Source organism: Cryptotermes secundus, unplaced genomic scaffold (genome assembly GCF_002891405.2).
Source record: "Cryptotermes secundus unplaced genomic scaffold, Csec_1.0 scaffold184, whole genome shotgun sequence".
Lineage (NCBI taxonomy): Eukaryota > Metazoa > Arthropoda > Insecta > Blattodea > Kalotermitidae > Cryptotermes > Cryptotermes secundus.
The window spans coordinates 455,770-474,900 of record NW_019725839.1 but is presented as its reverse complement, the minus strand read 5'-3'; the positions used below and the strand labels follow the sequence as shown (position 1 = coordinate 474,900).

Here is a 19,131-nt window from a genome sequence, read left to right as displayed (position 1 = left end):
TCAGTCATTCCATCTTTTCTCATTCATGTTCGTGTTACAGCCCCGTCTCCACCCATGGCACTAGACGTGAGCACAAGCACAAGCACTGAGTTGACCATCAAGTGGCAGCCACCCCAGGAGCCAAATGGCAATGTTACCCACTATGTGGTCATTGGCACTTGGATCAAGGATGACGAGAGCATGCTGGACCAGCGCAACTACTGCAGCGAGCGTGAGTAGCTGTGACATCATAACATGTTACGCCCTCTGCAGTTGTATCTCAGTATCAAGTGGTACTTGTTCATTACTCACGGTTTGCGGGGATGGTGCCCTAACAGGTACCAAGGGGGTAGAGCAGTCACACTGTGTAGCTGACCACTGACTCGTGTCTGTGTTGCCTACTCACTCCTTGGCCTTGCAGTCCGCCAAGAACTTTAGCCTCCTCTAGAACAGCTGCCCTTCCTCTCTGTTATTTGACCTTTGCCTCCTGCTGTTGCAGATTGTTCTCTGCATGCTAGCAGCCCTCTTGATCTGGGTTTTACCCCTTTTGTTCTACCTTTCAAAAATGCTCTTGTCTGATCCACCGCAGTGCCTCACCCGCTCTGAACCTCTGTGTCGTTGGTCTCATGTCCCGTTGATGTTGGTTTGACTTGGCAAGTGAAGGCATTGTTTATATTTCAGCACTCATACCAGATAAGAAACCAACACTGCCCACCACAGTGGACGGCGCGGAGAAAAAGGAGGCAGACCAATGTGTGTGTGAGGATGATAAGAGCAGCAAGGAGACAAAACTGAAGGAGAGAGAGGTGGCAGCTCAGATACACTTTGAGGACTCACTCCACAACCTCCTGTATATCAAGCGGTGAGTCACATAGTGCAGGATCTTAGTCACCAGCTCCTGACTGTGGAACTGTCACTTCAGTTCATGCCATATGGGATTTATGGTGGTCAAAGTAGTGGGGATCAAGCCAAGTTTGTGTCTGAGCATTGAAGTTTTCCCAGTGCTCTACATTCAACTTTCATCAGAGTCTGGTACAGTAAGTTGACTTTAGGCCTCAGTACACAAAGGATTTCTTGTTTCACTCGTACTGCAGACTCATGAGCTCACAGTACCAAGGGATTTGGTCCCCACTCATACTGCAGACCCATATGAGCTTGTGATACCGATGGACTCAGTCTCACCCGGCTGCTACAAGAGACCTGAATGAGGCTGAAATACCAAGGAAATGAGTCTCAGCTGACTCCCAAATTAGCAAACTGGGGAGAGTTCTGGTTTGCGTGATGGTCTGCGCTCACTGTAGAGTCTGTGCTTTGTCAGGAGTGATGAACACTTTTGGGGGATGAAAGCAGGCAGCTAGTTCATGCGAAATGTTGGCAATTCTTATCACTATGAGGTGATAAGCACTCAGAATGCTCAGCAGTAAATGGTGAATAGTAAGGGTGTGGAGGTCTCAAGTTTTTTACTTCAAATCAAGAAAAAAATATCTGATTGTCAGATGATTGCATCTGCATTCCACAGTAGCACACAAACTGCCCTGTCACCCAGAAGCATCTGGTTGAGAATGACATCAGCAGTATCTCTCCCCCTCTGTTTCCACCATGTGCAAACAGAGGGGGGTTAGGATTGAATCTTTTCAGATAATGATTTATAGAAATTTTAACAGAAAAGGGTTGCAATATCAGAATGCATAAACAGTGCATTTTAGTGCATGGTGAAAAATAAATTATGATTACAGTGAAAATTTGACTAGTAGAGAATTATCACTCTTAAGTGTTTCCAGATTCTTGAACTGAAAAGTTCATACTTGCTCGTGCCGGTTGATTAGCATGTTTTCGAGTCGTGAAGCCATGTTATCTGTTGCCCTCACCACTTGAAGCTGTTTCGCCTGAACGTGTTTATTGTTTTTGTGGGGTCGCAGGGAGAGGAGCTGTGCAGTTTGGTGTGTGTTCGCTACTGACTACAGATGCAGCAATATCTTTTACAGACCGAGTCAGAGTCGTCGGAAGCGTGACCTTGAAGCCATGTGGCAAGATACAACATTGGGGGTGCGCAGTATGGTGTCCCCACAACTTGTAGAGCCAGCTGAGTTTGGTGATCCAGACTATCAGACCACGCCTCACAGGTATGCCACAGTTGCCAGATTTCAGAATCTTTTATTAACCTGTATCAGCGAGGAATATAAGATTACAAATTCTTTGTTGTTATGTGACTGATTGCAAGGTCTTGGTAACAATTTTGGTATTTGAAGAAGTTCAGTGCACAGTCAGATGAACTGCACACATGCTCCAATTGGCTACATTTGTAGTAGGATAGTAAATGTGATAGAGCATCAGGCAGTGCTGCCATCTTCAGCAAAGTGGACACTGCAGTACTGGCAACAGGTGCATTGCGCTGTTGTTCATTGCTGTCATTGCCTGCTCCTGTTTGTAACTACTGCCATAACCATAAACAAACTTAGCAAGAGAATAACGTGGTAGCCTTTTATGTAATAAGGTTGTAATCATTACGTTGTAACTTTGTGACTGATGTTTCTGGCTGAGTGGAGGTTCTGTGTGCAGATACCCAGATACAACTGAAGAGAATATGGACATGAGGTCTCCGGAACCTGCTGCTCCGCCCGCCCAGCCTGAGTACAACTTCAAGCACATAGTGTACGGGAAGACGGAAATAGTGGTGCAGAACCTGTCTCACTACACGCAGTTCTCCATTTCTGTTGAGGCATGTCGTGAGATTGTGCCAGAGGAGCCTAGCAACACAACATCGAACTGTTCTCGCAAGAGCTTCAAGACGGGCCGCACATTGTCCCTCAGTAAGTCCATGTCATTCATGGAGTGTTACTTATATGAAATGCATCATTATGGCCTTTTATGTTTTCTAGAATTTGACCCACTTTGCATATTACAGGAATTATGAAATGGAACTTTTCTGTCTCTTAGTATCATCTTCCTCTGATCCAGCATTTCACGGATCATCCTTGGAATATATAGAGTTTGTTTTGAAACATTTGTCTCCTATCTTCTGCGGAAATGTGGACCAAACCTCACATTAATGTTTTTTTTATTGCTAATGGGGTGGGACTAAGTCCCTTGTACTGCGGCCACTTCTGGCCTATTGTACCAGCCCAAGATGATGGGTGAGGGTGATTGTGGAGCAATTGGTGGAATGAAGATTGGCAGGGGAAACCGAAGTACTCGGAGAAAACCTGCCCCAGCGCCACTTTGTCCACCAAAAATCCCACTTGACCACACCCAGGATGGAACCCGGGCCACCGCAGTAGGAAGCCAGTGACTAACCACTTGAGCTATGGCGCGGCCTTCACTTTATTGTTAAAGGAACTGTTTTAAGATTTTCAAATGTTGATAGGAGTGTAAGCATTTAAAATCATTGGTGTGGATTTTATTCTGTTAGGGGGAAATGAACAGAATGTCTGCAGAACCTCGGTCTGTATACCAACAGTCTCATTTGAATAGTTATTTGCAGTTCATTTAATGATGCTGTCAGTAATTGGGACTGTATGGTATCGAATGTTTTGATGATGGTGAATAATGAACCAGAAAGGATGTGGAAGGAAACTGGCATGGTGTAATTTAAGGTACTCTCCCAGCATTTGACTGGAGGGATTGAGGAAGACCACGAGTAATCTGTTGGGACAGCAGTGTGCCAGCTGAGGTTCGAAGGTTTCATGTCCAAGATACAAGTGAGGCCTGTTATCTTGCAGAGAGACATTTGTGTAGTTACCGCTCCATTCAGAGCGCATGTACACTTGTTTGAGGCTGTGGTTGTGTTTCAGTCGGTGCAGACAATGTGGACAGCTTGAAGCTCATGGTGGAAGTGCTGAATGAAACCCTTGGCACAGTGAGACTTAGGTGGGAGGAACCTCCATCACCAAACGGCATCATCGTCACGTACCAGATTGAGTACAAAAGCATCGAAAACCCCAATGTGAGTTAGTATTGGTAACATGCAGCTGTGATAGTGCAGTCAGCAGAATGGGTATTCTGGGCCCAATTCTCACAATTTCCCTTTTTTTGTGCCATGTCCAGAATGTTTCTCATGTGAGTGTCCTGTTCATTCGGTATAAGGACGCTCACCTCCATAGGGCGTCAAGGAAATTTGTTTGGCTGTTACCACTATACGACATACTCCCGTGTCTGTGTGTGCATGGGGCTTTGACAGGAATGCGTTTGGTATAAGTAGCCAAGCAACCCTTTGTAGTAAACCCCAAGGTTCTAAAGTGATATGGTATTTCTAAGCAGTATCATTTATACAGATTTTGAATTGTTTTGTTAGTTCAGAGCTTTCTTAAATTACCAGATAAAAGTAAAGTAAATCTATCCCTGTACCAGGCCATGAAAGCCCATAGGGTTGTGAGATGTTGAGGGTCCCACATTATCTAGACAATTTGCTCACAGATGGTGGTCAGGTTGTCAGCCTTATGCGCTGGCCGCCCTTTACTCCCCAGGAAGATCAATGAATTAATTCCAGGTACTCATATCTGTTAGAGGCTGAGTCAAACCCAGGGCCATAGTGCAGCTAAAAGATTAGGTCAATTCAAAAAAATCCAATGACCTCATTGGGACTTTAACCCACGATCTTCTGGGTTGTAGCATAGCCCCTCAACCAACTATGCTACTGCGTGCCCGCCCTTAAATTACCAAATACCTAATTAAATTCAGCTGTAAATGTTTTTGCTGCCTTCCATTTTATTATGAGTAATTGTATTTACCCATAAAGTGTAATGCTAGTAATAATTTTAATTATAATTAGAACACATTATTCAAACAGTATTTATTGCCCAGCTCTCACAGTTACCTGTGCATTCCCTTCTTCCTAATAACCAAAAGAAATGTTTCTCTGAATTGTCTCCAGTGACCAGAGTTTCTGTTTTTGAGTATTTTCCAATAGGCAAGAGTTAGAGAGTTAAATGAATATCAGTACACTGCTTCTGTATGAGTGCTGAATACTTTTCTCAGCATCAGCTAACATCCCAAGTAAAACCCAAATTTCTGACATCATTAACATGTAAATTGGACTGTGCTTATGAAAATTTGTAGTATGGAACCATATTTTAGGATCTTACACATCAAACCGGTGAATTTTCAGCCATTATGCGTTTTAGTGGCAACTCTATGTAATGTAAAACAATTGTTTTCTCATCGCCGTGCCTGCAGTCAGCTGTATGCATTGTGTAGCTTACACATGCCACAACATTTCTAGCTTCACTTGCATCACAGGGAAGTTTGTAGATACACTGCTCGACCAGGATTCCCAGAACTGTATTTGTGTGCATGCATGGCCATGCAAGAGGGTGCTGCCACCACATGCAGTTACGTTTCTGCATGACCTGACTCACAGGCAAAAGTTCTGTGCCAGTCCATTGCATGGACAAAACAGATAAAGGGCATTTTGGAGCCCAGCCCTGTCCCTTTCTTCAGGGTGACTTGCTGACCAATAATGGTTATGTACCACGTGCTATGTAAAGCTGAGGATGCAGACAAGAGGCCTCCAAACTGTCCTGTCCCGTTCCAGTACGTAATGTTGGGCGTGTCTTCTGTTCATGCAGTACAGTCCCATGGTGGAGTGCATCACACGCAGTCAGTTTCTCAACAATGGAAGCTCGTACAAGCTGCAGAAGCTGCCACCTGGTAACTACAGCCTCCGCGTGCGTGCCATGTCTCTTGCAGGATATGGGGAATATACGGAGCTGCGTTACTTCTACATAAAGGTTGGTTCTGGCAAGGCGTGCCATCACACATTCCGTCTGGTGCCATGTTTGGATGTGTTCAGAGTGACAGCACTACCTTCCTTTTATTGTAGCATCCATCATCTTCAAGTCTGGAATTCGTGATTGCTGCTGTGTCCGGCATTGCGGTAGTGATGGGCATGCTCTTCGTTGTGGTTATGTATCTGCGTCGTAGATACATGCCAGGGATCCCGAATGTGAAGTTGATTGCTACTGTCAACCCAGAATATGTCAGTACAGGTAAGTATCCGAAAAGATTGTAATATTGATATTCGCCTGCAGAAGAATGTAAAATCAAATTATTTTTCAGCTCAAATTTTGGTTGGAAATCTCAAGGCATTAGTTAATTTTAGGAAGATTTGGGAATAGACACGAAGCAATATTAAAGTGTTTCTTGTTTTGTAATCTTGTGAACATGGTTGATGAACCTTCATGTCCCACAGAAGCAGAAGCTTGCGCATTGGAGCTTGTTGCTATGGTGGTAAGCTTTGTAACTACCGCAGTCCCATCATTAGATGCTGTCTTGTGCCAGTTCAGTCAGCTTTTCACATCTGTGACTGGTGGCCTTAAGGTGATCATATTTTCCCCGTGGTCCATGCTCAGGACTCCCACATAGCCTTTCAAGAGTTTGTTCTCCAAGCAGAATTTTGTACACATTCCTCATTTTCCTCATGCATGCTGCATGTACCACCTAACTCACCTGTACCAAATATTGCAGTTGAGCTGTTACTGCTCCTCCATGTTCTGGGGTTGTCAGGTTCAGAGACCAGCCATTATGTGCAGAGTGATTGCTAGCTTTTCTTAGCCCCCCCCCCCACTCAAAAATCAAATATTATACCACAGGCATGAATTGCTTTTTTCCAAATCCTTACCATTTCACTATTGAGTGGTTATTCTGTTGCTGATTGCCTGTAAACTGTGAACCGAGCTGCTAATTGCAGCCTTGATTTGATCTCTCTAGTAGTGTTAAGTGAGGGGTACAAATCCCCATGCTCCTGTCACATCCTGTCTTCTCATCTGTACCCTGTCTGTCACTGGGTTCACGTTTGTTCTGTCCGACAGTGTATGAACCAGATGAGTGGGAGGTGCCCAGGAAGAATGTTGAGCTGCTCCGGGAGCTGGGGCAAGGGAGTTTTGGGATGGTGTACGAGGGCATCGTGCGCGATGTTGTTGAAGGTCGTCCAGAGATGCCATGTGCAATCAAGACAGTGAATGAGCATGCCACGGACCGAGAACGCAGCGAGTTTCTTAACGAGGCTTCTGTTATGAAGTGAGTGTTCTCCTTTTGAATATCTAACCTTCTCACTTTTGTTGTGGTTTCTGGAGGACGCTGAAGTGTGGGTTAGAAATGATCTTATTTTCAACAAGGGGGATATTATTAGCGCACACATAATCACAACATAGATCATATATTGGCAGAATTAAACAGTGAGCTGACTTTGAAGCTCAGGATGGCTCAGTCTGACCAAGGATTTAGGATTCTGTTCTAGCAGGGGCAAGAAATACTTCACAGTTTCCCGGCAGGCTCTGGGTTCACCCAATTTCCTGTACAATGGGTGCTGGTGCAAAGTGGCTCTAGTGTGAAGTCCGTCACTCACCTCCATCTACTGCTGTGGTTAAGAATGTGCAGGACTGTGCCTCCTCTTCTCCATACATCTTCATGGCATGGTGCTTAGTGAAGTGCAAGGACAACTGTACCTTACCTGCTACTGAACTGTGGAGCGTTGAGGACAGCTGCAGTTGAAACGACGGCACAAAGGGTTGGACAGAGCGAGTGTAGCATTCAGTGTTTCTCCCACACCCTGCTTATGCTCATGGACGTAACTTCCTACCTTTGGAGGAGGAATCTGTTTACCCATGAGTGGCACCAGAACTTTATTTCTGAAGGGGCGGGCACCCTGTTTCCCATGTGTGCTACATGGCCCAGCCATCATCCTTAATTTGAACATCCTAATACTATTTGATAAAAATCTGAAATAGTAAGTTCCTCATTTTCTCCATCCTGCAGTCACTTCCTCCCTCTTGGGTCCAAATGTTTCCCTCTGCACCACATTTTCACCAAATTCCACGTACAGAAATGGATGAATATACAGTAAAACTTGGTTATAGCAACATCGGTTTCTGCGACACCTTGTCTATTGCGTCAAATATATAATGGTACGAACTAATTCCTCATAAAGCAACTGTTTTTATACCTTGCTTAGTACAACATGCACAAATGCATCAACCTCGTATGTAACGTCATTTTCATTCCTGAATTTCTCTGATATCGTGGGAAAGTTCGATGTGTCTGCACACCCTCACTTTCTCTACTTGCTGACGTGACTGTCCTGGAAGAATACAACCGCGGGCTGCAAGAGGAGCGTGTGTTTTATGCGAAAACAAGGGTGTGGGGTGGGACTGCGTGAATAGTGCAAGAGGACGCGGCAGGTTGTTAACTGCATTCCTTTCCTAGAACCTCATCTAACAGGACCTCACATTGTCTACTTACCCTATATTGTTCCTGCCTAAACCCAGAGAAGTGCAGTAGCAAAAACATGGCAATGAAAAGGAAAGTTTTAAGCATTGAAGAGAAAGTTAAAGTGATTCGTGAAATAGAAAATGGAAGGAAAAAAGCTGATGTATTACACATTTGGGCAATTCCACGTTAATGTTACGTTAGTCTGTACTTAACTATGTATTTCACTAAAAAATGCAACATTTTAACTTGGTTTTTGGTAGATTTTTACGTGACTAACATAAGGCTACTGTGGAAGTGCCCATTTCGGTTACAACGACATTGTTTATAAAGACACTATTTTTAGGTCCCTTTGATGACGTTATAACCAAGTTCTAGTTTTGAGAATTTTTAATTTACATTATAGAGTTCTTATTTTGTGACATTTCTGTTGTCAGTTGAACTGCTGTTGTGAGGTGTGTGTGTCACAGTATGGATTGAGTATTCAGTTGCATGTTCTTGTTTGCAGGGCTTTCAATACACATCACGTTGTACGCCTGTTGGGCGTCGTTTCACAGGGCCAGCCAGTGTTGGTAGTTATGGAATTAATGGCACATGGGGACCTTAAGACATACCTGCGCTCTCACCGCCCAGATGTGTGTGAAGACCCCAGCAAACAGCCCCCAACCCTGAAGGTATATGTTACGAGAATTGGTGTACCTCATATCGTCCGACTGCTCCCTTCAATTTTGAATGAAGCGGAGCAAGAGTTGGATTGTGATCTGTTCTTGTTGAGGACCTTTCTCCTCACGATTTCCCACCTTCTGCCTGTCCCTTGTGATTTTTCAAAATAAGTTTGGTGATAAAACTAACAAATAAATGTATTTGGAGAATATTGTACTCCAGTTACCAGGCCTGCACAAATTCTGGGCACCAGATCGCCATGGCAACTGAAGTTTTCTTTTTTCCCTGTATCCTTTTGTATCTCCACCCCTACTCTGTCTTTTCTTCTTCATCCCTCCCAGCACTTCAAATTGATACATTTGCCTTGTGCCTATTCTCTTGTTCTGTTCCTTTCGTACCTGTATTTCCTTGTAAATGAGCATTTGATACAGCAGCAAGAAAAGAACTTGGTATGTATGTGTAATGAAGTCAAACTGACTTCTATAGAATTTGAATTGTGTATGTAGCAATACAATTTATGTATGTGATGTTGTCAGCCAGTGTTTCAATATCAAATCACCCCCCCCCCCCCAAAAAAGACAAAAACCTGCCTTTTGCTCTCTTATCCACTTGACTTCACAACCTCCTGTGGCAGTCTGTGTAAATCAGATTACGCTAGTTCTGTGGTAGTACTGTGTACATGGTTATATAAATATATAATTATATGATGTGTAGTAGTGAACACATGAGTGTATTACTGTATTTTGATAACTTATTCTTCACAGTAAATACAAAAGAGTTTTATTGAAGGGCTGATGGGTATTATATCCATGAAATGAATGTTAGATAATATTATATTGTGCCATCCTGTTGCACAGCGCTCATTATTCAAGTCACCGATTCAACCGTCTTATGTGCAGCGCGTCTTTCTTAAACTTATTTAAAAGTTTCTCCACATCACACCACATGTTTCAACCAACACTAGTCATCACCAGGCGTTTAAAATTGTTGAAGAAGGTTCCTGTGCTTCCATTTTGTAATTTCAGTACTTGATATGAGGTCCCATCTGTGAGCTCATGTATCCAAGATGGTATTGTCTTAATATCTTGTGTTAGTTTTTTTGTGCATGATGTGTGTCAATGTTCTGTATGTTTACTCGCTTATATACTTACCCCAAAGCGATGGGTACTTCTTCCTGTAGTGTTGCACCTTTTTATATGAGTGTCTGCTTGGACAGATCAATTCCGTTATTTATAGTGTGTATGGGTCATCTGGTGTTTAATTATGTTTCAGATATTGAGTTACTGACATCAATATATGCATCATTCATGTGTAATCCATTTTGACTAATTTTATAAATATTGTATTTAGATGTTTTCCTTTTTTATTTATTTGTTTGATTTTCATTGTGTCAGCTTTGCTCCCACATGTGAGAACTGTTTAGTATGTGATTCGAATATCCCGAGTTACTGTTGTTATTTACTTGCCTGTATGTGACCTTGTATCAAGTGTAAAGCATTGAGGCTGTTTTGCCTGTGAGGCACAGACTGATGTCAACCCAGTACTCAAAACAGTGCAAGAAATAAACACCAGACAGGGACCCATGCACACTATAAATAATGGAGTCAATCCATCCGAACAGACACTCATATAAAGAGGTGCAACACTACAGGAAGAAGTACCCATCGCTTTGGGGTAAGTATATAAGCGAGTAAACATACAGAACATTGACACACATCATGCACAAAAATACGAACACAAGATATTAAGACAATACTGTCTCGGATACATGAGCTCACAGTTGGGACCTCATATCAAGTACTGAAATTACAAAATGGAGGCACAAGAACCTTCTTCGACAATTTTAAATGCCCGGTGATGACCAGTGTTGGTTGAAACTTGTAGTGTGATGTGGAGAAACTTTTAAATAAGTTTTAGATAAACTTGTTGCAAGTAAGACTTTTGACTCAGTGACATGAATAATGAGTGTTGGATCAGTCTTACGGTTCCCACATTGAGAATTTGAGCCGCTGTTATGTTTGTATGATTGTTGGGAGATGTTTGCGAGGTATGCTGTTGCAAGTGCCTCAGGTGGCATGGTATTCGTACTCATTCTCATGATGATCAGATGAGGCATTCAAGTAATATTAAGGTTATTACCTCGGCAATTTCGTTGGCTGTTGTCTTGCTGATGAGAGGGTTTTATGAAGTATGCTGTTGGGATAGCCTCAGGTGGCAGATTGGTAAAGCATGTTTTGGAGGGGTTGGATACACATAGAGAGAGAGAAAAGTGATCTCATAAGTGTACCCTTAGTTTTTTCAAAATAAATATAAAGTAGGCTAAAAATGAAAAGTAAATTGTGAGTTGAGCATTTGGATGTCAAGGACGTAGTGTACATCCTCTTCACATCCTAGCAGTACCAACAGGAAGCAAGCCTGTCTCAGTAAATGAACCAGCATTCACGTGATTTGCAGCGGATCATGCAGATGGCAGTGGAGATTGCTGATGGCATGGCATATCTGGCTGGCAAGAAGTTTGTGCATCGGGACTTGGCAGCCCGTAACTGCATGGTCGCTGAGGATCTCACCGTCAAGATTGGCGATTTCGGCATGACTCGCGATATCTATGAAACTGACTACTACCGCAAGGGTAAGAACACTGTGTTGTTTGTAGGTTCTTTAGTTGTTCCCCATCAACTACTGAGGTTCCTGTTTCTTCCTCAGCCACTAACTCCATGCACCAGAGTCCAAGCATTTTATAAAACTTGAAGGTTCGGTTCACTGTTGTGTTAACAGCAGCCCAGCACTGGACACTGTGTGAGCTGGATGAATCCATTCAGGTGCTCATGTTACCCCTTGATATATGCCTAGCTTCCTTCATTTCAGTTTTTACTGCCCAAGCTACTGTGTAGGCAGTTGCGCCTCATTCATGTTACATGCCCTGTGTCGTTCATGCAGCTTGATATGATTTTTTTTTTAATGCTAGTGGTGTGGGACTAAGTCCCTTGTACTGCAACCACTTCTGGCCTATTGTACCAGCCCCAGATGATAGGTGAGGGTGATTGTGGAGAAGTTGGTAGAATGAAGATTGGCAGGGGAAACCAAAGTACTTGGAGAAAACCTGCCCCAGCGCTACTTTGTCCACCACAAATCCCCCTTGACCAGACCCAGGATTGAACCTGGGCTGCCGCGGTAGGAAGCCAGTGACTAACTGCTTGAGCTATGGTGTGGCCCGGCTTGATCTGATAAGTCCAGTATTATTGTATAAAGAGTAGGTCTCTCCATCTTAGGTCCATATAATACTCCTTTGTACCAAACTGTCAGATACCCCCAGTCAGACCATACACAACTACAGGTAAATTTATAGTTTTGTCTGATTCAGTGTTCACATTTAGACAGCACACACTGAGACCTAAGTCCCTGGACTGAATGGTGTCAGGCATTCACTCAGTTCAGTCTTGGTCTTCATTTCATGATGAATGCAATTTTGGTATGTCAGTATTGTTTTCAGGACTTGAGCTCATTTTTAGAAGATCTGTCTGCTGTATTTGCGCTGTCGCATGATGCTACATTCTGACAGTGAGGTTGGGATGTACTTAATTTTCTGCAGTCTTCCTCCCTCACTCGGTTCCCCGTTCAGTATTGAGTGTGTTGGTGTATTGCAGGTACTAAGGGGCTGCTGCCAGTTCGATGGATGGCACCAGAAAGCCTCAAAGATGGAGTGTTCACAAGCCACTCCGATGTGTGGAGTTACGGTGTGGTGCTGTGGGAGATGGCTACCCTGGCATCTCAGCCCTACCAGGTGAATCACTTTATATTCACTTCAGCTCCTGATGCCTCATGGCTGGCGGAATACCTGCTTGACAGCGGCTGTAGGTAGTTTGTGGATGTACTGCCAGTTTGTCAGGCCTTTGTGTTGGGTTCAGCAGTCTAAGAGTTCCCACAGCCACTACAGCAGTATACTTGACGGGAAAGTAGGAAAGTGAATATACGAAATTACGGTGGGCATACCTGTATGTGCTTCATGTTCAAGCAAAGTTTTCTGTAAATCTGTCAGTTTGAAAATTTGTCTGAACTTAACAAAGGCGTGAAAGCAGTACCATTAGCAGTGAATTGTTAGCAGCTGAGCAGGTGGATTCTACATTAATGGTATTGTACAGATTGTTTTTTGTAATGAAATGATTGATTGCTCAGTATTCATAGAATTGACATGTATGTCAAAGCAGCGATGCTGTCCTGTGTGTCTCCGAAACACATTGCCATCTCGTTTGTTGGGTTTTAGATTACATTGCTCAGGTTGTGTGAAGCAAGGTTGGAGAGTGGTCAGTGTTTTCATTAATGTGTTATATTCCAGGGCCTCTCCAATGACCAGGTGCTGCGGTACGTGATAGAAGGAGGTGTGATGGAGCGGCCAGAGAATTGTCCTGATCGCCTGTATCAGCTGATGAGGTTGTGTTGGCAGCACAAGCCGATGACTCGCCCATCATTCATGGAATTGGTGAAGCTGCTTCTGCCGGATGTGTCCCCTGATTTTGTGAAAGTTTCGTTCTACCACAGCGAGGAGGGACGTGAACTATATGCCCCCCAACGTTCAGAACTGATGGATGATCCATCCACACCCCTGAGAGTGACACGCGACATTGAAGATTTCTCTTTGGACGGCGGATCAGATGACGAACGCCCAGAGATCGACGTGGAGGCTTGTTTGCAGCCTCACTATCATGTCATGTCTGTCCCAGTCACCCGAGTGAGTTGCCGCAATCCTCCGAACAGCAAAATCGGCAATGGAAGTGCTGCCACTTCTCCAACTGCTGCGAATGGCTGGGTGGTGGCACGCCAGAGCAACGGGACTAGCAGCGCCAACTCGACGGGCTCAGCAGACATGAAGACTACTCAGTGTTGACACCGTGGTGAATGTAGACTGCAACGAATGTGTAAAAGCGTGTGCTAATTAATAATAGTTCCTACCTGTGCCAGACCATTCCACACCAATGTGTATGTTGTGACAGTATTTGCAGAGGCGTGCCAAGTTGTGAGAGCTCTGTCTTCATGTTTGAGGCATAAGGCTGTAACTTATCAACAGGAAGCCATTTTAAACACAAGTAATAAAATGGTTTTGACTTGTATTTTGTTTGCATGCCAGCCGGTATTCACTTGCTAATCAGAGTTTGTGTTCAGATAGTACTGTGAGGGGGTTGGGTGTAGATAGGACATGTAGCATGTTTGAGGAAAGGCCTTGCTGTTTCCTGAAGGCAGTCACAGTGAAATGGCATACGGTCATACAGAATTATCTTGCACTTGCCATAATGAAAGATGTATGATTTTTAAATGGCTGACTGCTTACACCGACACATGCCACGGGGGGTGCTGAAAAAGGGAAAGTACTGGAAGGTGGAGGGAAGTCACACAGCTTCAATTTTGACTCATTCGACAAACATACATTGATGAAATTAGGGGGGATGAGTGGAGTGAGGCACACAGTGTGCATGGGAGAGGCAAGAAGTCAAGAAGTGCTCACAACATTTCGATGAGGTGTAGTAAAGGGAGAGGCCAGGCCATAAATGGGAGGATAAGATCAAAATGCATGTTAAAGAAAGAGTCTGGACTCAGGACTCAGCTAAGCTGCTCTTAACTTCTCAAGGAGCTGCTTGTTATTCCCATGTTGGATTTCCTTTTCCAATATCATTTGTTGCATTGAACTGCATTGAAACTGCTCCATTTAAATCAGTGGCTTGCTGAGGTGTGCTACAGGTGCTCCACTGTTTCACATTTATACCACTCATGATGCTCATAGATTTTCATGGAGATTTAATAGTGTAATCTCTGCTTGAACTCCTGCCAGAGGAATGTGGCTTGCTGATATGGATGCGAGGAAGAGACCTGACACACTCAGTTCAGTTGCATATTAGAAAGCAGAACTGTAAGCGCTGGCTAAGAATAACTTATTAACCTCCCCATTGGTAATCTCCCACTTTTTATGATGAAGTCAGCAGGGATGAGTCAGCATGCATGAACAAAGAATGGTACAGGATTTCATTTGGAGAATTCTGAAGGAGAGTTCTCATTTGAAAATGAGAGTAGGTGGGCTATGGTAGAAAATGGATTTTAGATAACAGATTTGTAAATATGTGGATTGGATTTAACTGGCCCATACATGAAGCAGAGTCCTGGAGACACACACTAACCCTGAAGATGGAGGTATCATGTTCCTCCAGACATTTCGTATCCATCCACTATACAGAAAACCTCAAAATTTAACCCTTAGAAGCTGATACTTATCAGTCCAGTCCGTTGGAAAGACTCTCGACTGTTGCAACTGGGTCACCGGCCACCCCAAAATCCCCCCCCCCCTGGTGGGCACTACATTGATTAGTCCACAGCTCTTCATTCCAATACATTGTTCATCAGGCATTTTGCCATTCAGTGCTGAATAGTCTGTAGCTATTTACAGTGACAAAATATTCCCTCATTTGGTCAGAAAATCACAATGAACCAACCGAACAAAGTTCCTTGTGTTGACACCTTTCACCTCTCCCTTCCCTCTCCCCATACTTCCACTTATTCCCCAACAGTTTGATGTCTGTTCACACATGCTGATAGTTGTAACCTTTGCTAGGCACGAGTGCTATAGTAGCCACCCTCCCCGCCATTCATGGCACATCCTTCTGTAACCTTTGCTAGGCACGAGTGCTATAGTAGCCACCCTCCCCGCCATTCATGGCACATCCTTCTGTAACCTTTGCTAGGCACGAGTGCTATAGTAGCCACCCTCCCCGCCATTCATGGCACATCCTTCTGTAACCTTTGCTAGGCACGAGTGCTATAGTAGCCACCCTCCCCGCCATTCATGGCACATCCTTCTGTAACCTTTGCTAGGCACGAGTGCTATAGTAGCTACCCTCCCTGCCATTCATGGCACATCCTTCTGTAACCTTAGTATGACTGGCATCATTAGGGCAGAGTTTGTCTTCCTGTACAGTGTCACATCTGAATATCGATTTTCTCCAACCCCTAAAGCCTAGCTTGGGCCAGAGAGATTCAGTTACATTCTCAAATCCATTTTAATATTGTGGCATATTTGCTGAATGCAAGAATTGTGGAGCCAGGAAGGCAGCCGTTGCCAGGTGGCAGATGTGTAAGGCAACAGTGGGGAAACTTTGTGGTCCATACCATTAGAGACATGATGCAACAATGAAAGAACTTCTGAGGGCCGTGTTTTCTGTGTGGTCCATACAGAGAGTGAACAAAGAGGAGCAGTCTGAAGTCCTCAGAAGAATAGGTTTGTGTGGAATAGCTTATGGCCAGCAGGAAGATGAGACTGAGAGCAGAGGTGTCTGCCGTTGAAAGCAGCTGCCAAGCAAAGTGACAGGACAGTAATCTGTATGTGTTTGTGATCTGTAAGTGTACAATATATCCAGTTATCAATCCAAAACCTGTTTGTAGTCAATCTTATTGCATGGCAGCTGGTGTCAGAAGCCGGATAATTGGATTGGATTGGATTGTTTCAAATCGACTGGATTGAGTTGGACTGTGTGTATTGTGCACAGTAAGATTTGAACCCATGTGACATATCACATATATATCATAGCAGATTTTTAGTGTCTGGCATCTGTCATATGAATGAGAGCTGAAATGAAAGTCCACTTTGAAGAACTGAAAGCCAGTCAAGAAGAGATGTTGGCCAAGGCGAATTCATCTTGAGAAGAAATAAAAGCCAGGAATGAGAAAATGAACGCCATGCTGAGGCCTGTCTGGAAAAGATGGAGGCAAGTCCCAAAGAAATTAAATAATATTGGAGAACCATGAAGTCCCTAATGAAGAGGGCGCAGTGGACGCAGTTGAAACATGGGATGACATGCGGGGACCGGCATCTGGCTGTAGGGTGCCACCGATAGCCAAAGAAATGGACCCAAGGTGATGATGGATCCTGGCAAAAGTTGGCTGCTCCCCACTGACAGTTGACCCACCTTGCCACTCCTGCACGGCATAAGAGCTGTAGTCCTAAGGACCAATTGTCAAGAAGAGATGACGGAAGGCCCCAGAATGCAACAGTGATGTCAGGAACTTAGGCCTAAAAGCAGCTACATCTAGGAGGCAAGAGGACATTCAGTAGGACCATCAGCCACTCTCAGACTGAAGGTTCTGAGCTGAAGCAAGCAGTTGAATTTTCGTCGGGCTGTGGAGAATGCGTGACTGGGATATTCTGGAGAAATCAGCCCCCACCCAGATGGAAGAGAGATAACTGGCGGCCTGTGTGCTGCTGCCGTAGGAGCACTGGCCACGCCCGCATATTCTCATAAATGGAACTGTGACACGATTAGGCTACTTGGGATGAGCAGCCTTAAGGAGGGAGCAATGTGAGCCGTTACTAGGATATGGCACAGTAAACAGCTTAACAACGATTGCAGTCTGTGCCAAGGCCATATAATGAGTATCAGCTGCTGTTAAGAGTTAAGAGTTAGAAGAGTAGGAGGTTGGTGTGAGGATGTGAGCCTGGTAGTAGAGGAACATCCACTGTTGGAAGCCACTGCTAAGCAACATGATTGAGGGCAAAGGTTTGTGTGTAACAGTGGTCTGTGAAGTGTAGTGAAGTAAGAGTCCAGTAAATGCAGTTAGTTGTCAGTCCAAAACCTGTCTAATTACTCTGAAGCATGTCAGCATTATCCTTTTATTTGTACTTCAATATCTAAAGTAGTCTTTTATGTTTGTATTTTTCCTGCAAAAATTGATAGTTAATGTGGTAACCCTGTAGATTAGAGTCCTAGAAAAGCTAGTAGTTCAACTAGTCAAGAAATTCTCCCCTTTCGTGGAACCTGAAGGTTGTTTGTTCATACCCACAAGAGTGCTCCACTGTGCCAGATCAGTGCATAGGAATCTGCCCAAACACTGAACTTTTGTAACATTTCTGCAATGAGTAAGGCTTTTAACGGTGAGGCGCAGTTGCCATTTGTGAAATCTTCAGGCTGGAGGAGGACCCCTTGTTGGCTGTCTGCAACTGGTTATATGTTTAATAGTGGCCGCACTCCACATGTGGAGTGCCACTCACGTAATAGAAGCAATCTTTGTGCCTGTCTGGACATGGCTGTACTCCAGTTGTGTATGTTATTTGCCACACATTCATATCTGCAGTACATCTGTTTGAGAAACTGTCCAGTTATGAGATTTGTTCTGGAATTAGTTTGGTACAATAACGAATATGTTCCATGATTTTGGGAGGGTGTGGGCATGTCACATTTATATATTGTTTGGTATTTTATATTCTTGAACTCGGTTTCAATGTTAACGTTGTTATCACTTTTTACTTAAAAAGTTATTGTTTATGTGCTGTGCATGATGCTTGAATAACCTTCAGGAGGTTAGCTACAGGATGGCTGCTGCTTCAGCACTTTGCAAGACTTTACATTTATTAACCCTTACACATCACTTTTATTTCCAACCTCTGTCCGACCAGCTGTACATTGTGGTGAAGCCTCCGTTGAATGTTTCTTCAGGAAGCAAAGAATTTGAACACTAAACTGAGGAAAAACTTAAATGGAGGTCATTTGATATTAATGTTACTGATTTGGCATTATTTATATTTAACATTAATCGAGGTAAATGTTTTGGAGGTTCTGCTGTAATTTGTTTGAAAACAAGCAAAACTACTTTTGGTTTCTGAAAATTTAAAGCCCCTTCGAACTGATATTGCAGCTGGTGAACTGCTAAGAGGGATGTCAAAGAATGTAAGGAACAAAGGTAAAACACTGGGATTTTGATTGTAATGTGGTAAATTCATAGCAGAACTGGTGGATGTCTTCTGTTAGGGATAAGAAGAGGATGCAGTAGGTAAAAACATTTGTCATTCTTGTAATGTGTTACATTTCTGCGTTTAAGTTTAGTATATGCCTACATGCAACTGCAAGACAGACCAGAGTGAAGGGAACCAGCATGCAGTGGAAATATAAGCCTGTGATAAAGAGAATCTCAAAGGCCAAGACATCTGTTGGCAGTGCAACAGTCACCATCTTATCACCAGTGACCTCTTGTCCAGTGATATTCACATCTCTTGTCCTCTGAAACAGACGCTAACAGGACATGTCTACGACTGATCGTACAACAGAACTTTCTGATAGTTCATGCTTTTGTCTGTAGCTGAGTTATGTGCGTCTGCAGATTTCCCTCAGCCAAATTTGTGTCACAGCTTCTGTGTATATTAGCCTGTGTAACCCTGCATCATACTGAAGTAACACATTTCAGCGGTAAAACTCTAGCTCTCAAGTATGGGGCTTAGGGATTAGCCTCTGTAGCCCTGCATCATACTGAAATAAC

At 43.7% G+C, this 19,131-nt stretch overlaps 1 protein-coding gene across 3 annotated transcripts in view; it reads left to right on the top strand.

Annotated features, from left to right (window-relative positions):
- The window catches only part of LOC111863536 (insulin-like receptor), a 69,048-nt gene extending 55,099 nt beyond the window's left edge, over window positions 1–13,949 (top strand). For all 3 annotated transcript variants that reach the window (XM_023849931.2, XM_023849929.2, XM_023849930.2), the window contains 12 exons: window positions 41–211; window positions 661–841; window positions 1,965–2,102; window positions 2,539–2,789; window positions 3,771–3,922; window positions 5,544–5,705; window positions 5,798–5,963; window positions 6,786–6,993; window positions 8,690–8,855; window positions 11,299–11,473; window positions 12,489–12,625; window positions 13,178–13,949. In XM_023849931.2, coding sequence (XP_023705699.1) covers window positions 41–211; window positions 661–841; window positions 1,965–2,102; window positions 2,539–2,789; window positions 3,771–3,922; window positions 5,544–5,705; window positions 5,798–5,963; window positions 6,786–6,993; window positions 8,690–8,855; window positions 11,299–11,473; window positions 12,489–12,625; window positions 13,178–13,726 — 2,456 coding nt within the window. In that variant the 3' untranslated portion in view covers window positions 13,727–13,949. The remainder of the gene's footprint in view (window positions 1–40; window positions 212–660; window positions 842–1,964; window positions 2,103–2,538; window positions 2,790–3,770; window positions 3,923–5,543; window positions 5,706–5,797; window positions 5,964–6,785; window positions 6,994–8,689; window positions 8,856–11,298; window positions 11,474–12,488; window positions 12,626–13,177) is intronic.
- The last annotated feature ends 5,182 nt before the right edge of the window (window positions 13,950–19,131 follow it).